The 18565-nt window shown below is 37.1% G+C and overlaps 1 protein-coding gene across 1 annotated transcript in view; it reads right to left on the bottom strand.

Annotated features, from left to right (window-relative positions):
• Window positions 1–18565, bottom strand: part of UGGT1 (UDP-glucose glycoprotein glucosyltransferase 1) — a 40604-nt gene that overhangs the window by 14507 nt on the left and 7532 nt on the right. Inside the window, exons 7-27 of the mRNA XM_014870337.2 lie at window positions 17289–17385; window positions 16674–16752; window positions 16376–16476; window positions 15486–15585; window positions 14337–14397; window positions 12700–12791; window positions 11921–12071; window positions 11541–11660; window positions 10671–10756; window positions 10150–10285; window positions 9100–9231; window positions 7633–7797; window positions 7320–7440; window positions 6529–6627; window positions 5188–5211; window positions 4562–4656; window positions 3757–3963; window positions 3025–3156; window positions 1988–2118; window positions 551–646; window positions 120–222 (exon numbers count right to left, since the gene is read on the bottom strand). Of these exons, the coding sequence (XP_014725823.1) occupies window positions 120–222; window positions 551–646; window positions 1988–2118; window positions 3025–3156; window positions 3757–3963; window positions 4562–4656; window positions 5188–5211; window positions 6529–6627; window positions 7320–7440; window positions 7633–7797; window positions 9100–9231; window positions 10150–10285; window positions 10671–10756; window positions 11541–11660; window positions 11921–12071; window positions 12700–12791; window positions 14337–14397; window positions 15486–15585; window positions 16376–16476; window positions 16674–16752; window positions 17289–17385 (2328 nt within the window). The remainder of the gene's footprint in view (window positions 1–119; window positions 223–550; window positions 647–1987; window positions 2119–3024; window positions 3157–3756; window positions 3964–4561; window positions 4657–5187; window positions 5212–6528; window positions 6628–7319; window positions 7441–7632; window positions 7798–9099; window positions 9232–10149; window positions 10286–10670; window positions 10757–11540; window positions 11661–11920; window positions 12072–12699; window positions 12792–14336; window positions 14398–15485; window positions 15586–16375; window positions 16477–16673; window positions 16753–17288; window positions 17386–18565) is intronic.

An 18565-nucleotide genomic window follows, 5' to 3' on the forward strand; every position in this document is an offset into this window, starting at 1 on the left:
CTGATAAATGCATTGTGAAACTCAGACACGCTATTAGAAAGCCACTGCTCACCACACAAAGAGGAAGCAAAGGTCCCAAAATGATGGAATTTGAAGTTGTTCACAACCCTGATACATACCAAAAGTAATGGAGCAAGTCTTTGAGCATCTCTGGTCACGGGATCAACAATAGCCACAACATCAAAGTATGTCTCCCCCTCTTTTGGTCTCAGTTTAACTGCACTAAACAGAAGAAAATACAATTTTAAAGTATCAAACATGTGGATAAACACTTGAAATGCATTACAATGCACTGCTACCCATCTCACCCTGAACTGAAATTACTTCTTAAATGCTGTGCACCTTCAGAAACTAAATAGAGAAAGAAATAGACAATGTCTGTTTATAGAGATAGATACAGAGATAAAATTAAATTCTGGAATCTTCCTGAAAACTGTTGGGGACTTTCTCACTGCTACTTAAGATTGTTTGGGTTTTTTTTAATTAAATGCAACATAGAACAATGGGAAAGTTAAAAGACACAGAAAAACATTGTTCAGTAATTCTGTACCTGTATCGTTCTTCAAAAAAATGATACTCAATCCTTGCCTCTCCTTTTGGCTGGGCAGAAAGAAGAGCATCCACTTTCATTACCAAGTCACTTGCCCTGAAAAAAAGGAAAAGAAAAAGGCTTGCAGATATCAAAAAAAATGCCTGTACTTATCACATTTCTGCCAGGCAGCAGTCTGTGAGAAGGCAAACAGGATTGATACCCAAACACTTCTAATACCTCTATACACGGGCTGTGAAGAAATAAACTTATTTAAGGTGTTACCTACCAGTAATCTAAACTGGTTGCAGCCTTATTACTGAGTATATCAAAGGATTTAACTCTAACAAATACAGAACAGCTGTATTTTAGGGATCAACCATGTTACAGGAACTGCATTCCTGATGTTCACCTACCACTCAGACCTGAAAGCCATTCAGATCAAACCCTTGTTTCAGTGCTCTTCCCATTTTACACTGCAACTCTGAGCACTAGGAAGCAATCCTTAAGTGAAGAAACCTTGGAGAGTGGTCCTAGCATAATTGATAATTACTTTTGAGCACTTCTTCCTTTTTAGTATTTCCATAAATTTTCAGTCTAGTATTTTAAGAATATATTCAGTGTTAGAAGTGTAAAACCTCGTGAAAGTTCAATGAAAATTGATTTGTACATCACATCTTTGCCAAGAAGCAGAACTGAAACCTATAGGTCTGTCAGCTTTTCCTGAATTAACTGTCTCAGAGATTCATAGTGACAGCTGTTTAAATTGCTCCTACCAAACTCACAAGCCTGGTGAACTCCAACAAGTTGTACAGATTTTTCCAATGCAGCAGATAATTTCAAAACTTTTTGAGAAACATTGGCATCATTCAAATAAACATAAAGAAACCCCAACCCCATTGCTCTGTCCAGAACTAACCTATGTTCAAACTGTGCCCTCTTCCACCACCCCAATGGATGCAGAAGAGTTTGGAACACAGTTTAAAACTGTTCTGCAGTGATCCAGAACCACACAACATTTCTGCAGAACAGAACTCATGTTTAACTTGCTTGACCAGCCCTTAAAAGTCAAGCAGCATCACAGAAAAACGTGATGGAAAGTATGGTAGGAACTATTTCCACAGCTACATTCTCCAACACAAACATACACCTACAGGGGACTCCTGTTGTTTTGAACTTCAACATGAATTTGTTTTGAGTAGTTCACCTCTGCTTTGTGCAGTAACTGTCTAGATTTGTAACTTCCCTTGCCTTATCTCTGTCTCTTTTCCTAGTGTTTCTCTTCGAAGTTCAAAGCAGTATATAGGATTCCCATAATACTGATGGGGGAATGTATTACTAAAATAATTTTTATGTTGATAGGCCAAGCAGCACTTAAATGAATTGCAAATCAGATTTACAAAGATATATCATCAAGAGTCCCAACACTTCTCTGCAAGCCTCCTTATGTTAACTTACAGATCTTCTTCAAATCCCAGCTGCTGAATCTGAGATTTGATTTTCTGTCCTGATGTCTTTAGTATGATATTTTCAAGGAGATGAAAATCATCCTGATTGAACATCTCTCCATCTTCTAATGGGCCAATAATCTACAAAAATAAAAGCAGAATTAGCATTATTAGGTAAAGGCTACACTGAAACAAAATTCAAAGAGGTATTAAATAATTACTCCAGCCCAGTCTCAGTGGAAGCCAACCATTTAGGTTGGTATTAATGTCAGTGGCAGCAGAGGTAAATCCAGCTTTGTAGAGCCAAGAGTCCCAGACTAAGGCATAAAAGACACACCTCAAATTTTCACTGGGTCAGGCACATTAAATTTTACATGAAGTACCACATATGGAAGGGGCAGAATATCAGGCCAATTCTAATAGTCAGCAAGACTCCAGCAAATCTCCCTCCTCTAGCCTGCAGAAGCCTAAAAGCTACCTAGACAAGTCTTGTTCTTTTTGAAAAATAGAACAGAACAACTCATCACCTGAGATTTTTAACCCACTGAAACCTGCATGGGTTTGTTCCTAAATAGAAACAGATGACAAAAGAAAACCCAATGCTGTATACAGCTGTGTTTCATTATTTGCAGTGAAATGCTATTGTAACATCATTTACCTCATTTCAGATAAACTATAATAAAAACGGATGGTAGAAGAGACCAAGGCACCTTGGTCAGGGCAAAATAGAGCAGCATTTTGCTCAGTAAACTGAAGCAGCATAATCTTGCAAATTTATCATCCCCTTCTATCCCTGGACTCAATTCACTGCCAGCATGAAAGCAACTTTGTTACTGAGAGACCTGAATTGGTACCAAATGCCAACAACTAACTGCACACAGTAAAAAGAAAAGGTCACACAGGTGTGAATAAATCAAACTGGAAGCAGTCTTAAAGACTGCTGAAACCTAAAACAGGCTGACACTGCTGTGTCTGATCCCCACACTCTGCTGCTCAAATCTGCTTCCTTCTCGTTGTGGAATTCTCTTTCACTGTAGATCATCTCACCCGTCCATTGCTGATCACAGCCCTCTGCCCCTTCTTCAGCTTTAGAACATCTCTGCAATAAATGGCATGGGACAGAACAAAATCCACCTTGGGAGATTCAAAGGCTTCTTTGAAAATATTGGTATCCATACCCTAAAAGAAAAGAATACTTGATATTGGAATAGGAAGAAAAGTAGACCTCTGCACACTTTTAAAAAGACACCTTTTGGTTTCCATTCAAGAACATTTTCATATCTTACTAAAACTGATCCCTGGCCCCCTTTTATTTGTGGTCTTAAACCTAGTTCTTGCTTGTCACCATCAAACACTATCCCAAATACTGCTGTGAAGGGCCACAGCTACTAAAATAATTTCTAATCTTCCTTTCTTTTTAAAATCTACTTTGAGAAATGAACTTGTATTTTTTCCCAGCTTTTAAAAAATTATTATTCTCTTAACCACCCAAGAAACAGCTGACTCACTTAAATAGATCCCTGCACCCATGTTCCTTTTGCCTTTTCCAAGTAACTTAGCTTTAATGTGTATGAGAATTTACTTGATGTTTAGATGGATTGTTACATTTAGTTAAGCCCTTCAGAGATTTAAAAAAAAAACCAAAACAAACTAGCAAATCCAACAGTGTTACTTTTCTCTTTTACTGCACCTTTTGCATATGAATATACTACACTATAAACTTGATTTGAGGAACAAGAAAAGCACCCTCCCCATGAAAATGCCAACAGACATGCCTACCCCAACAGCAAATTCCAAGATGTCAGCTCCTGCCTCCAGTGCCTTCACAGTTTCTTCTTTTGCCATCTTGGTGATGAAGTTCTTGGCATTGTTTGAGGTTTGTGTCTGCAAAGCTGCCCATATGGCTTTAGCTACAATGGTATTCTGGCTGTTGGGCTCTTCACTAGGATTATTAATCATGCTAATTCGAACGTTATTGCTGGATTTCTGTGTTTAACAAAACAGGTAATGGGAAAGTTGAAAATATCAGATATAATAAATAGATAATAAACTCTATAGCAAAAGATTTGCATTTCTTAACCAGAAACCAGATTCCAAATTGAGTGAATAACAGCACAAGGTTAAAATGATGAATTAACTTATTTAACATTAAGTATTTAGCTTATGCATAGGCACCACTGTGACAGCAATCTTCCTGTGCTACCTAAGAAATCCAGGACCATGGCCACCACTCAGTCTGGCAAAGCAGTGATTTAGCTTTACATTTTTATTTTTATGTTTCAGTTATCCTCCCAGAACCAATGGGACAGAGCAGAGAGCAATGCTTATTTTTATCTCCAAACCAAAACACAGGTATTTCAGTTTAACACCACAGGTTTAAAAGAACATTTATTGTATTCTGTCCCAAGATCAACAATGTTCCAGTCCCTACAAAAAAGATGAGGCTGGAAATTAGAGACCCTGCAGGGACAACCACTCTCTCCAGGTCATACCACAGGAAGATGCACACAACTTTTTGTTTTACAAGCCTCTACCAAGTGCTTTGTTAGCACTGCCAACCCATTCCAATGAAAACATTACCTACCTGATGTTTAATGGCATCATACAACAATTGCCTCCCTGAAGGTTTATCAAAATCACCAACAATCCAAAAAGTAACTGGTCTAACAAAGGAATCATCTGCAATTATTACAAAAAAAAAAAGGAGAAATTTGAGGGTGAAGGGAAGGAAAGCTTAATTTTTTCCTCGTTTGGAGGTAGACTATGACACACATGCAAAGACTTCATAAAAAGTAAAATTCCATAGAAAAGCAATGGATGAACCTAAGCTATGAAGCCTGGCAAGACAAAATTAATAGCATTGGTATATTAGTCATCATTAGGCCATAGAAAACCCATGTGGGACAGCATGCATTGCTCTTTCTAAGCTGGATTCTTTTAGTATTTTTGTTTGTTTGGTACCTTTTCAGATATAAATTATAAAGAAACATAAATAACTTGCAGATTCCAGCTGGGGTTGGAATCCAGCAGACATAATTTCTTTGTATCAAAGCTGTCAGTTTACAAAATCAGTTTTGCATAAAGACCCAAGTGCTGGAGCAAACATGCAATTCAACAGCTCCCTTCACTGCCTGCTGGTTCTAAAGGCAGTGTTAGAAAGGAACCAGAAAATTCCAAGAACAATATAAGAAATGCCAAAGCATGAGTTACCATAGATCTCCTTGGAAGACATTCCTGGTCAAAGAGCAGAAAGGAAAGGGAAAAGGAGAGATGCATTAATGACTTGTTGGTAATCCCAATGTGTATCAAGAAGCTGCAGCACTCTACTGGGCATAACTGAATCACTACAGATCCAACAGCAACAAGTTTGTGCTCATTTTATTGCAATTAGCTTTGACTTTTTCTTCCCCTCAAACAGATGGATGCTTGATTTTCATGCTACAGCATTAGCAATACTACATATTACCAGATTCATCCTGTAAGGTGAGGACATAATTCTGAAGACTGTTTACAAACACTGCCATGCCACTGTGCTGTTATCTTCCCTCTTTAAAATCCAGCATGGCAGTGCTGTATCAGTGCTGGTGCTGAGCCAACAACAAATATCACTTCTCTATGACTTCAGCAAATAAATGTGGTACAGCATTACTGTAATCAGATAGCAGTTATATCTTAAGTGGCAGTGACCAAAAAATGTCAAGCCCTGGAATTGCAAATTAATGCACTTTCCAACAAGCATGCCAAGGTGTGGATTTAATTAATGCTGTACACAAGAAACTTGTTCAAATCCAAGTGACTGAAGATGAATGAAGAGCAGGCAAGAGGCAGAAAGAGCAATGGGAACATTTCAGGAAGTGTACATGGATGGCACAGACTGGAGACAGGACCATGGGAACTCGGGACACTCTAGCAAAGACAGGAGAAAGGAACAGGAGGATTTGGGTCAAATGACAGCAGCTCATTGCTGGAATCTAACCAAAATGGATAAAGGAAACACCTGATGATGTCTGGTTAGACCTGATTAGGCTCTGTATTATGTCTGTGCATTCATTTCCTACACTTGAGAGGTACAGCCAAGTTTTAACATATTTATGTGCAATACTTTTATGTGATAATACTGCCATTGGAAAAACAGTGCATGCACTGGAGCAATAAAAACAGCACTGACCACGTTAGGTGATGTCTTATATAATGGGCAGCTAGAATTTTCTTCTGAATCCTGTAACTTTTAGCAATTTTGAATTATGAGACAGAGAGCTAAAACCCCTTTTATATTTTTCTAGTCATTTGCTCACACTGCTGCACTGCAGTAGAGCAAGAGAAGTTTGGATGAAACTTCATTATTCAGTAAGAGGCTGGACTGGGTTTAAAGAGGGAAACATTCTACTTACATGCAAATGTCATGTCTTTTTTTAAAAAAAAGAAATCTTTAACAGACTATGCTGTTACCCACAGGCCTGGCAAGGCTCAGTGTGTGTGTGAAGAACTGCACAAATGCTTGGAAACACATATAAAAGCAGATTTGGATTCAGAATCCACCACAGATGTTACCTTTCTTTGTTAAGTAGGTCATGCTGTTTGCAACAGCAGCTGTCTTATCTTTAGAATCCAATGTGGTAAATCGAGCAAAGTCATCCACAAAATGGTTATCTGAGGAAGAGAACAAGTATTAAATGCCAGAGCAACTATTCCATGTAAAATGAAAATAAAATTATTAGCAGAACATTAAGAACACATCTCATTTTGCTCTTTGTGATACTGCTTGTGTCTTATTTTCACTGTTAATATATAGGCTGAGAAATTAATTTTGCTGTCTCACAAGTTACAATAACTACATTGCATATTTGACAGGCAGAAGTTAGTTGAAAGAATTGCCCAAGTCTCACTTAGTTGAGACTAGTATATGTAAATAATATACATTGAAAAATCCACTGTGTCACTATTTTTCAAGCAACTCAAAAAAGGCAGGTGTAATGTGATTGTACTGCAGTCACTGTATCGGGTTCAGCAAGGGAACATTTTACTAAATCTGAAGTAATTCCAGAGATGACTGTCAACCCTGCTCAAAGAAGGTCAGAACTAAGAAACAAATTGCTGCTTTATGCATTATATAATTTCTCAGCTTCATGAGTCATATTCCCCTTAAGGTCTTTATAAAAACAAAACAAATTCCCATTTTGAAAATCAGTAGACATTTAATGTTGTACATAACATCTGCCTTGCACCAGGGCTGGGTCATCACTCCAGGTGCTGTTAATGCTTTGCCACTAGAACTTTCTACTGTAACAGCAGGTCTTTCACTCAGACATTTCAGGTTTAACACAATTAAAAGCATCCCTTACTCATTCCTGTCAGATCTAGGTACTCTCTGTCAGACCTTAGGATTCTTGAGTTAATTCTTGGAACAACATTAGGCTGGTTCATGATATACTCAACCACATCTTGGTCATTAGATAGTTCACCCTGAAGGAAAGATGAAAGAAGCATTCTTTGTTACTTCACATATAAAATTGCCTTACATAACTTTAAAAAATATTTTTTAAAAAGGCAAAAAGCAATTATGAAAGTTGTCTTGTATCATATGTAGCCAGGGACTTGTGAATCAGCTTTTCCAAATCTAGTTTCTCTCAAGCCACAGACGAGTTCAGCACCCACCAGGTATACAGCTCGCTGGAAGATGCTTGTGGTTTCCAGGATTTTGTGCATTGTCACAGTTTCCAGGTCATCAGGATCCAGCTGATCTTTTTGGAAAGGCATTCCATTGAATAGGACAACAGGCAGAGGGCCTACACCTGTTTGCTCATAGTAAGCTCTTGCTGCCTAAGGACAGGAACAGAAGCAGCTTTAGCACATCAGCCCTTTGCCACAAAGGTTCTTACCAAGCTGTGCAATATCCACAATGAGATCCTCACCACTTCTGTTACACACAGAGTAATGGACCTTTGAAATTTGCAGATTTTCAAAGCAAAAAAAAGTAACTACACAATACAGAAGTGCAAAATACTCCATTAAATTAATTTTGTAAATTAATTCCAATAAGTACTTTCTGGTAGTAGCAAAAGATGCACAACAAGAAACATGATTGTGGAAGCAAATGCAATGCAAGCAGTGATAGTTTTAATGCAAGACAGGGTAGAGAGTATTTTTTTTTTTCTAAGGAAGTGTTTTTTGAACCTGTAAGAAAACAGTTACTTGTGAGGCAGGGACAAATTTCCCTGTTTCAAGTAACCACTGAAAACTGCACCAGCATTTAAATTAAATTAAAGTTAACTAGGTTCTACTGGTTAGAGGTTCTGGTTGAGGCCTCTCCTCTCATACAAAAATGCCTGTCTTACTTTTCATTTTAATTTCCTTAAAATGTTTTTCTCTTCACTATCCTACATTGGAAGACCCACATGCCTGTGAGCCTATTTTCTGTAACCCTGATTGGATTCCTGACATTTACAGGTGTAGGCAGGATCATGTGTGTTACAGAGCTATTTGTGACAGTATTTTCATTTGTTTTAGGACAATGAAACATAACAAACATCCAGCTATAAAACCTCAAATAAAATCTCACATAAAACTAGTTTAATAGTGATTTGCCCTCCGAATTTTCTCCATACAGAAAAGTATCAGACCTAAAAATCACTTTAAGAATTATTTGCAGAAATTTGTTGGATATCTTGCTATAGAAAAGGCATTTTGAATTCATAATCATGGCTTTATCTCACACAGTATTCAAACAGGATTCAGAAGCCCCACACTGATCCCTCCCAATGTTAAGCCTCTTGGTTTTCTCATGAACCATTCCATCACCTTGATTTTTTTTGCAAGCACTTCTGAACTCTACTGAAGTCTGCATTCATAATGAAAGCATGACCTATGAATCACAAGAAAGCGATCCTGGTTCTTTACATATAGATTTTAAAAATATATATATTCCATTGTATGTTTTATGTATATTATATAAAGCTTGTGCTGAACATAAAGTATTACTAGAAGTCCCCCAATGTGGTAGCAAAATAGTTACCTGGTTGGTAAGAGAGCTGGATCAAGAAATGGTATATAATTATATTTTCAAAACTGTTGCAGCAAAAGAAGTGAAAAAAAAAAAAAAAGCTGTATTTCATGAATTCTTACCTTTCTGTTTTGATCATAGGCAGAATCAATTCCCAGAATGCTGTTGACTTCCACATAAGGATACTGTTTCTCAAGAACACTAACAACATGTTCCACTTTCAGCTGATCTCCTGTTTTCACTTTGTTATATATCTGAAAAGGGAATACAAGTTTACAGCTGCAACTGTAAAGCCCCTGTCCTTATCAGAGGTAAACTGACCTGTCACCTATATTACAGTAGTTATAATAAGGCATTAACAGCCAGACTGCAAAACTTATATTCATATTTATCAGCTGCAACAGCTCCTCAGCACTTGTAGCCACTATTAGTTTCTTGCTGTATCTTGTAGTCATTCCAGTGAAATTAGAAGGTAAATCTATATTTCTTTAAATAATAACTTGCATATTTAATTAGAAAAGGTATTTGAGGAGAGAAAATAGTTCTCTGGGGAAAAAAGCATCAAATAAAGCATATCCAAGGAGCTACCTTCCCTTCAGAAATTGGATATGCTTATGAAAAATCCAACCTCACATGTAAAGCACATAACTCTTTCCCTCTTGAAGGCACAAAATTTTACTTCAGGCTACAAATACACTCCCAAAATAAAAAGAATAGAAGCAACTATCTTTAACTAACCAGCAATTTAATGTCACAGTATGCCTCAGCTTGCCAATTTGTACAAGTATCAAACCACAGGTGAAATTCATTTACCAGCACCTGCATAGTCCTTTGATGTGGCAAAGGTGGCAGCTGGAACAGTTCCAACCAAATTATTACATTGAAGGGATGGAGCAGTTCAGAATTCAGAGACAGAATGAGCAAAGGGACAGCATCAGAACAACGTGCACAAGTGTTAAGTGTCACAATGAAACCTAACCTCACATGTTTAAGTTAGGTCAGAAGCACATTAAAAGGACACAGGTATTCTGTGGTACCAGTATTTGGAGATACTTTGCAAACTAACCAAGCCAAAGAACAATTCCTTCCATTATCTACATATTAGCCCATTAACAACGTTATGTACATGGAAAATATTACAACATTAATTTCCTTTTCAAATGAATACTTACAGACATGACAGTCTGAAAAGCATAATTATTGTCCATTTCTTGTGCCACATAATTGTATGTCCTGAGGAGGGCAACACCAGGATCCTGAAGTCCATCAACATCCTCTGAGTCATCAACCACGAAGACCAGTCCTATCCTGCAACCACACAAATCCCCAGTCAGCATTTTTATAAAGAATCAAATCCTTATACAACTGCTGGCTGTGATCATCATCTTAAACACAGGCTTGTTCCAGAACAGCCTGGGAAGATGTTGAGCAGAGCAGCCAGGAATCAAACTTAGGACATATAATCTGTAATGAGTCCATCAGAATCTTGCTTTTCACCTCTCTCCCATCCAGAACTTGAAATTTCTTTTGAACTGTTAAAAAATTGAGCTTTGCTTTGCTAGTAGAGAAATATATTAGAAAGATATACACAAGGTATGTAACATTTCTGCAGTGTCCTAGCAATGAGAATTGCAAAAGTCACATGAATAAAACCGATGTAAAAAAACCCCAAACATTAAAACACAGCGATTACCTCAGTGGGATGTGGTTACTGAAGAACATTTCTGCCACATTCAGTAATTCTGCTGTGGTCTCATGAGTGGGATCTACTATCAGCACCTGTATACAAACAGCAAGTGAAAAGTTTTCATGTCCTGGAGAGCCAATGCTGCCAAGATGTTCTCTGCTGCCCCAACCCAGACAGACCTGGGCCATTCAGACTGCATGTAGTGCCCTTCATTCATGCAACTGTTTGTCTTAGAATTTAAAATTTCTATGTTAGAAGTATTGAACTCCAGAGAAAAGGTAACACATCAAAGCTCCCATAGCTTTGATGGTTCCAGTCCCTGTTTTCCCCTAATCAGATTTCTTTTTTTGCATAGGGCCACTTTGCCACGTGACAAGAGTTACAGTGCACAATTTGCAAACTCTTCATCAGATCTAAGTAATTTACCTACAGACTAAAAGGACACCCAGGACTAAGCTGAGGACTGTTGATCATTTGTCCAAATTTTGGTGCATGAATGTTTTCTAACTGAAACAAATGAAGTTGATCTTAACTCTGCTAAGAAATCCATAGTTACCAAATTTGATGGATTTCATTAACCAACTTCAGGTATTATCACGAAGTTGAAACACACCAAATTGTTATTTATCAGATGATAATTTTATCCATTGACTAAACAACTCTAATAGATGCCACAGAATCATGCTCAGTAATCTCTGAATCCCAGCCATAACTTACTAATACAAGGAGAACAAAACCTTACAGAAAACCATCCTCTCTCTCAAGCTATTTACATGACAGGAAATCCAGTGTATATATGAGGTAAGCTGCAAAAGCTGATGTCCCTGCTCTTGACAAAACAAAATGCACATTTCATCCAGTCAGATTATTACTTACAAAATTATGGAAGTTTTTTCTAATTTGCCTGATCACACCAGGAAATGTGGGACGCAGCAGTTCTTGCACACTGGAAGGCCAGGAATTGTACCGACTATCAACTTCAAGATTGTTAATCCACTAAGAAAAAGTAAAGGCATTTAAATGATTGATAATTCTCCTGCTCTGGTCTGAGACTAAAATATTTTCATATCAGACACTATATTGAAAATTGTAAAGAAATTAAGCTTTTTAAAAAGTGCTAATTATAACCTTATTATCCTTTTTATTCCACTGCAGTTTCAGAGCTGATTGTGAGACAAAGACAAAAGCTCCCCTGACAGCTTAAAAATGCATTTCCCAACAGCAAATCAAGCATTTCTATCAAAAACCATACTCACTGAAATGGCAGGGCTTCTGATGTCCACAGCATAGTCAGAATCTGATGGCTGGATGTTCAACTTCAGGACATTGTGTAAGGAAATTCCCTCGATTCCCAAGCTGTGCAGGCCTTCCATAACACGAGCTTCATTGCGGAGCACATCAATCAAGCTGCAAGGAAAAGCAAAATGGGGCTGAATTTTAACCCCACAGCAAATAACTTGCTCTTACCCTAAGGGTTAATAGATGAAAGGTATAAACAAATCAGCCATGTCTGGGTATTAGTTCTTATTTATCACCCATTTCTTACAGTCCTAGGAAACTTGAGATGACTTGAATCTGTTCAATTAATATTGTATAACTAGGAAAAACATTAAATCAGGAGAAATAATCCATTATATATATATTATTGAAAACACATCTTGATGAAGATATAGGATGGTTTCCAGACGAAAAATTTACAGTGGTTTATTCTTTGAGAATCAGAATAAATCTGCATGCTGACAGTCTGAGAAACCAAAATCTTGCTAGTCACAGCACAGGTCAAAACAACAGCACAAAGGTGACTTCCCAGTCCAATCTTCAAGGGCATTCCACGTTTCACATTAGATTTTTTGTTGGAAACACACTTTGAATAAGACAAGGAACCATGATTTGCTTTTTACAGTACTTACCAATTAAACCTAGTCTAGATTATGAAGAAGGATTGAAACTGTCTAAATAACTTTATCATTTATGCACAAGCAAGATACAAGTTTCTAAACAGGATGCAATTATTGTGAAAAAAAACCATTCCTACCTAAATATATCCTGAGTGTCTAAATCAATAAGTAGACCATTGATGAATAGGGCAGAATCTCCTGGTTGCAATCCTAACGTTCCCTTGAAATACTGAAAAGAAGAAGGAAGCCATTAGAACAGTGCTCTGCACAGAAAATACTATTAAAGAGTTTAATGTTTTTTTCCAATAGGTCTTGTCTTGCAGTGCCAGTTACAAATTTCTATTTAGAGGCATAATGAACACTGAAGGAGAAACATTGTATTTGGATATTTCACAACACTACCATCATGAAGACTGAGAGCAAAGCAAACAGGAATAACAAAAGTACCACGTGAAATACCAAGAACAGGAAAGTAGCTTCTGATAAGTAAAAATTTACATTTCTGTAAAATTAATAAGGTTCTCAAAGAAAAGCTGAGTATTAAATTGTATCATTCTGTGGATAATTACATAGCAAACTCTAATATAACAGTAGCAGTGAACTTAACTATCAAATAATACCCATACAAAGTGAGTAGCGTGAACAACAGCTCTGAAGGGCAGGGTTAGAAATAGCCTGGTCTGGATGTAGTAGCCCAGGTATTCTCTAACAAAAATGAATCCACAAAATCATGGGTTTATTGTGGACCACAGTCTGATCTAACACACAACAGAAAGTCCACCAAGTAGCTCTGGCTTGGACTTACACCCTATACTTTGTCCTTTGTAGAACCACATGGGACAAGAGTGTCAAACCCCATCCCTTCTCCTCTTATTTTATCACTACTGAACAACAAGTCATTTCTCTCTCAGAACAGGAACCTCAGAGGACTTGTAAGCAGCTTTGCATTTACTTCTAGACTCACCAAATATCATTGATTAGATTTCTAAACAATATGTGTGTACTTAACATACATTGTCTTTTCTCTAATAATGCCAAATGAGACTGAAATGTGTGAATAAGGCAATATAGCTCATACAGCAAACACTGCTGTTTGATTTCTTTTCATTACTATCTTAAACTTTTGTTTTGGACTCTATCCAGACCACACTACCTGGCATATTGGAGTTGCACAAAGTTCTGAACAAAAGCCTGTACAAAATTCCCAGGTGGCTGCTGGTTTTTTCAGTACTTTGCTATTGCCAAGTACACAGCTGAGCTGTCTGAAACACTTCTGCAAAAATAGAGCCCACTCCAGAGGCTCCTCATGACCTGGGGGGGTTATGATTCTGTTTCAAAGCACATCTTAGACTTAGCTGGTAAATTTTATCCCTTCACTAGTTTCATTCTTAAAGCACCAACACTGGAACCATTTCCTCCACACAGCATGAATCATTCTAAAGCCATGGCAGGTTTTGGATTTATTCTGTGACTTCCTAGTGATCACTGATGTATACAGATATCTAAACATCATCTCAAATTAAATAACAAGAACTAATTTTCTTCTGCATCGTTAAAAGTGTAGGAAATTGCTTAATACAGCTGCTTTTCAAGCAATAAATTTCTAACAAGAGAGCAATATTTTCATATTTGAGCAAAGAAGCTTAATTATGTTCCTCATCCATGCTTGAAAATCCACCATTTCTTCACTTCCCAGTGAAAGTTGTGTGTGAAAATACTGGGTCATCATCTTGAACAAGTGTCAAGGCACTGTGTTATTCTTTAGACACATTACCTTTTGGTTCTCTTCAATTTCTGCTCTGAGCTCCGAAGAAACAACTGTTTTTGTTATGGCTCTACAAAAAAAAAAATATCATGCTATGAATTCTCTTTCTTTTTATATACTGGATAGACATCTACTTATTCTTTGTACTTTACATATTAAGATAATTAACCTTCTCGTATAAAGAGATGCAGCAAGAAGCAGTGACACCATTAAATAGGATGAAGCATTTTTCTTATGCTGTGTAATCCAGCAGCACAAAAATATTAACCACATGCCAACTCTGAGTGTCTAATTTCACATTTACCATAATAAAAGTGTGCAGCTGCCAAAAATGAAAAGACAGATGACAATAGAAAATAGAGGATTTCACTCCCCATGGTGGGTTCCCATTCTTTTCCTTATTTTGGATCTAGTGATTGCATCATCACAGAGTGGGCAAGTACAGCCCACAGATCAGCCTGAAAACACAGTAAGATGCAATGCCTGCCTCAAGAAGCTCTAAATAACACCTTAATATCAGGTAATGGGAAATAAGACCAAAAATCAGTTTATTTTTACTCTCATCTCAGGTATATCTCCCACCTAATCAAAAAGGAGGTGATAATCTCATCTATAATATCATCTTCACAATCCAGACAATGGAATTTATCAAGAGAAATATATCTCTAGACTGGATGGCCATGTCAGATCTTTATTGAGTATTTTGAAATTGATCTGAATATGTTAAAGACAGTCACTGGCAAAGTGCAAAACCCAGTGGAATTGCACATCAACCTCTGACATGAGACTGACTGAGTTGTTTGGCAAAGTGGATCCCCAGAAAGAGAGTGGGACCCTGTGAACAGAAAAATGTTAAGACCATTAAACAGAAAACCCAGCCAATAAATTCTCAAGAACTTCATGCAATAGGTTTAAATGCACTTCACAATAAAATAGCACAGCAAATTTTCTACCACTCCACATCAGCTGCCATCCAAGAAAAACACCATAAAATCCTCTTTGTAACCATAGGCTGAACTTCCCCGCATAAACATTTAGCTGGAAGTGTTTGCTTCCAGCTAAAGGAAAGTCAGAATTAACCCAACCAATGCTGCTTGTGTCAAGGAGTATTAATGCAGGAGAGTAATTAAACTTTCTAGGAGTCAAAATTAAAGTTACCTGGCCTTTGTAGGAAAGTTCTGACTAAGATCTTTCATGACCATCAGAGCATCCACAGGGGGAGCAGTCAAAATGCGAGCAGCAGTTTGAAAACTCAAATCTAAGAAGTGAGAAAAACAGAGGTTGAGAACTCAAAATGAAAGCAAGGCAATGCAGAGACATCTTAACTTCATCTTTCAGCATTTTTACATGTTACTCAAGGAAATTCACTTTCTATCTGCACCTGTAGATATCTCTTTTAAAGTCATCCTCTTTGAATTCAGCTTCTGTGTGTTGCCTTGAATTAAGTAACCCTTTCCAACTGAACCAGTGTATGCTGCCTACAGGTTGCTTCAGGGAGTCCAGACCAGGACTCCTTTTCCTTGGCTGAGGTGGAAGGATCTGCCCTTCTACTGGTTATAGGTAGATTCCCCATGGCTACAACATACATTCAGCCTTTTGATTTACTCTTTTTGAGAGGATGAAAAGCCTTTTCACAGGCTTTTATAGATATTTGCCACGGAATGAGGCATGTAACTGACTTCGAAATACAGTTTTCCTCTGGTCTTGAGAAATCTCAAGATTTCACATCAAAAGTGGGATCATGGAAAGAAACTTCACATTCCTTTCTTTCCTGCATTCAGCAGACCATACAAACAGTCAGTTTAACAGCAAGTAGCTTACTGTACTTCACAATATAGAAAACAATCCTGAAAGCTATTTCAACAGGACTCTACAAAAAAAGGCACTTTAAAAAAACCCAAATCTTTTCCAAGTGAGACAGAATGCAAGAATTTACAGTCAAACTCTGTCAACTGTACACAGCCACTAACAACCTTGATAGTGTAGAACACCTGAAACTATACATTGAGTTTTTGTAGACCATAACTGAAAGCCTTTATGCAGATTACCTTGTAGCTGCCATACTTTCAAAGGTGCCATTTCATTGGTACTTTCCACAAGGTGTTTTCTGAGCTCTTTCAGCTCTTCTGACAAGTCAGGATACAGTTGCCTAAAAGGATACAAGGGTCAAACAACTTCTGTGGTTTCATATAAGAAAGTCTGCTGCTAATTTAAAGAAACTACCACATAAAAAGTATGCTGCTAACACATACAGGAAACTCAGACATGTAAAATAGAATAACAAAGCAAAAGATTGGCATTTCTGCAAAAAGTTTTTTGATGTGACAAAGTCCAACTGTGTTTTACCTTAGTTTTCCAAATAGAAATCCTTGCACTTCATCAATAGGGTCATTTTCATCTATGACTGTAGCATTCACATCTGTGCCTATAAACACACAGAGAAAAGCACTAGCACCAAGCTATTCACAAACAGAAAAGCAGGAAAATCTAGGTTTTGTATGTGGATGTGCACACGTAGAGAAAAAGCACACACACAGATTACACTATCAAAATAATTTTGGCAGATGCATGAGAGTTTGTAAAACAGAGATCACTGCTCTATAAAACCAGCAAAAGCAAAAAAAAATGTACAGAAAAAAAAATTAACAGGGAACACATTCTGCTCTGAGGATGGATAACTTAAGGCAAATTAAAGTAGAGAAATTTGCTTTACACCTGCAGAGTAGCTGGTAAAAAAATTAGTTGCATTAGTAGTGCCATTATTAAGATCTAGCCCAGGGCCACGACTCCAGGATTTCACAAATGTGAAAGTGCCATAGCAAAGATCTGCTTCATAAGGAACATGCTCCCAAAAGGGAAAAGAAAAATATCTACAATTCAGACATTCATAGTGAAACGAGTATAAAACGACCTTGACAAAATTAAAATGTTCACATTAAAATACTTCAAATAATAATTCACCTTTCACCTGGGTATCATCCTTGGCCTTATATTCTGTACTTTTAATAGCCAGTTCTACTCCATAGCCAGAGAGGTAGACCTTTTCCTTGCTGGGATTCTGTAAGGAAAAGCCAACAGTGTGATAGTGCCATCTTTGTTTGATCCAAAAAATAAAAGCCACCATTTCCCAAAGCTAAGAAATCTCAATCTGGTATTTCAGATGTAACAGGTAGAGAGAAACAAACAATGTGAGTGACTCTGTAGTAACATTACTCCAATAATTTTATTTCCTAATGTTTTTCAACACACTTCTTGAAGTTCAGCAAGCAAAAATTATGTCTATGAACAAAAAAAACATCAAAATCCACAAAGGAAAGAGGAACACAATGTTTTCAGGATCCAGTGTGTGAGCAAAGCAGAGGGAGATAGACTCCTATCATCAAATCAGACAGAGGCTGGAAAGGGACTCAGCTGTGAAGTTCAAAAATGAAGCATTCACTGAAGAGTTACCACAGAGAATGACAAGAAATAGAACAATGACAAATGACAGGTGCATAATTAGTTCTGCCTTTAAAGACAGAAATATCATCACTTTCTAAAAGTGTTTTGAAGTATGCAGGAATCACATAACAGCACCAAGATCTAAAGTGTAATACACTGAATTTTGAATGTAAGTACTCCTCCCTATACTGATAAACAACATAAAAGGAAAGTGGTGGATGCAATGTATGACTTTATTTTATTAAAAGTACAAGTAATATTAGAAGTGAACCAACTGATGCCCTTTTTTTTTTCCACATTCAAGCCTGACTGCTACACTGCAGGTTTTGAAAGTACTTAGTAATATTCATACAACAAACAAAGAACTCCAGTTCTTCACACCTTTTGAAATGTAGTTTTAAATACTAATCCAGTGGCTATGCATGATTTAGTGAAGGAAGATGGAAACCAGGATAAACTGTACTAGAAATGATAAGTGGTTCTGTAAAAAAAAATAATACAGAAACAATGTCTTTCTTTTGAAAATGGTACCTTAATGTTAATCCTTGTTTTTTATCTCAAGTAACTAAGTGGCCTGATTGTGAAAGATTTGACTATTTCCTGTGCTCTAATAGGGACAGAGAAACATCTTTCTTGTCTCTAATTAATCTGGAATTTAAGCCTGGATTTGTGAAATCAAACAATCTGATATTTATAATATTCTGTATTACTCAGCTACATGCAATAAAAAATACAACTTTGACTATTCCAAGTAAATGAAGAACAGCAGGCAAATGTCAATTTAAAGGGAACAAACG

This window comes from Sturnus vulgaris, chromosome 10, assembly GCF_052056855.1.
Source record: "Sturnus vulgaris isolate bStuVul1 chromosome 10, bStuVul1.hap1, whole genome shotgun sequence".
NCBI classification, from domain to species: Eukaryota; Metazoa; Chordata; class Aves; order Passeriformes; family Sturnidae; genus Sturnus; species Sturnus vulgaris.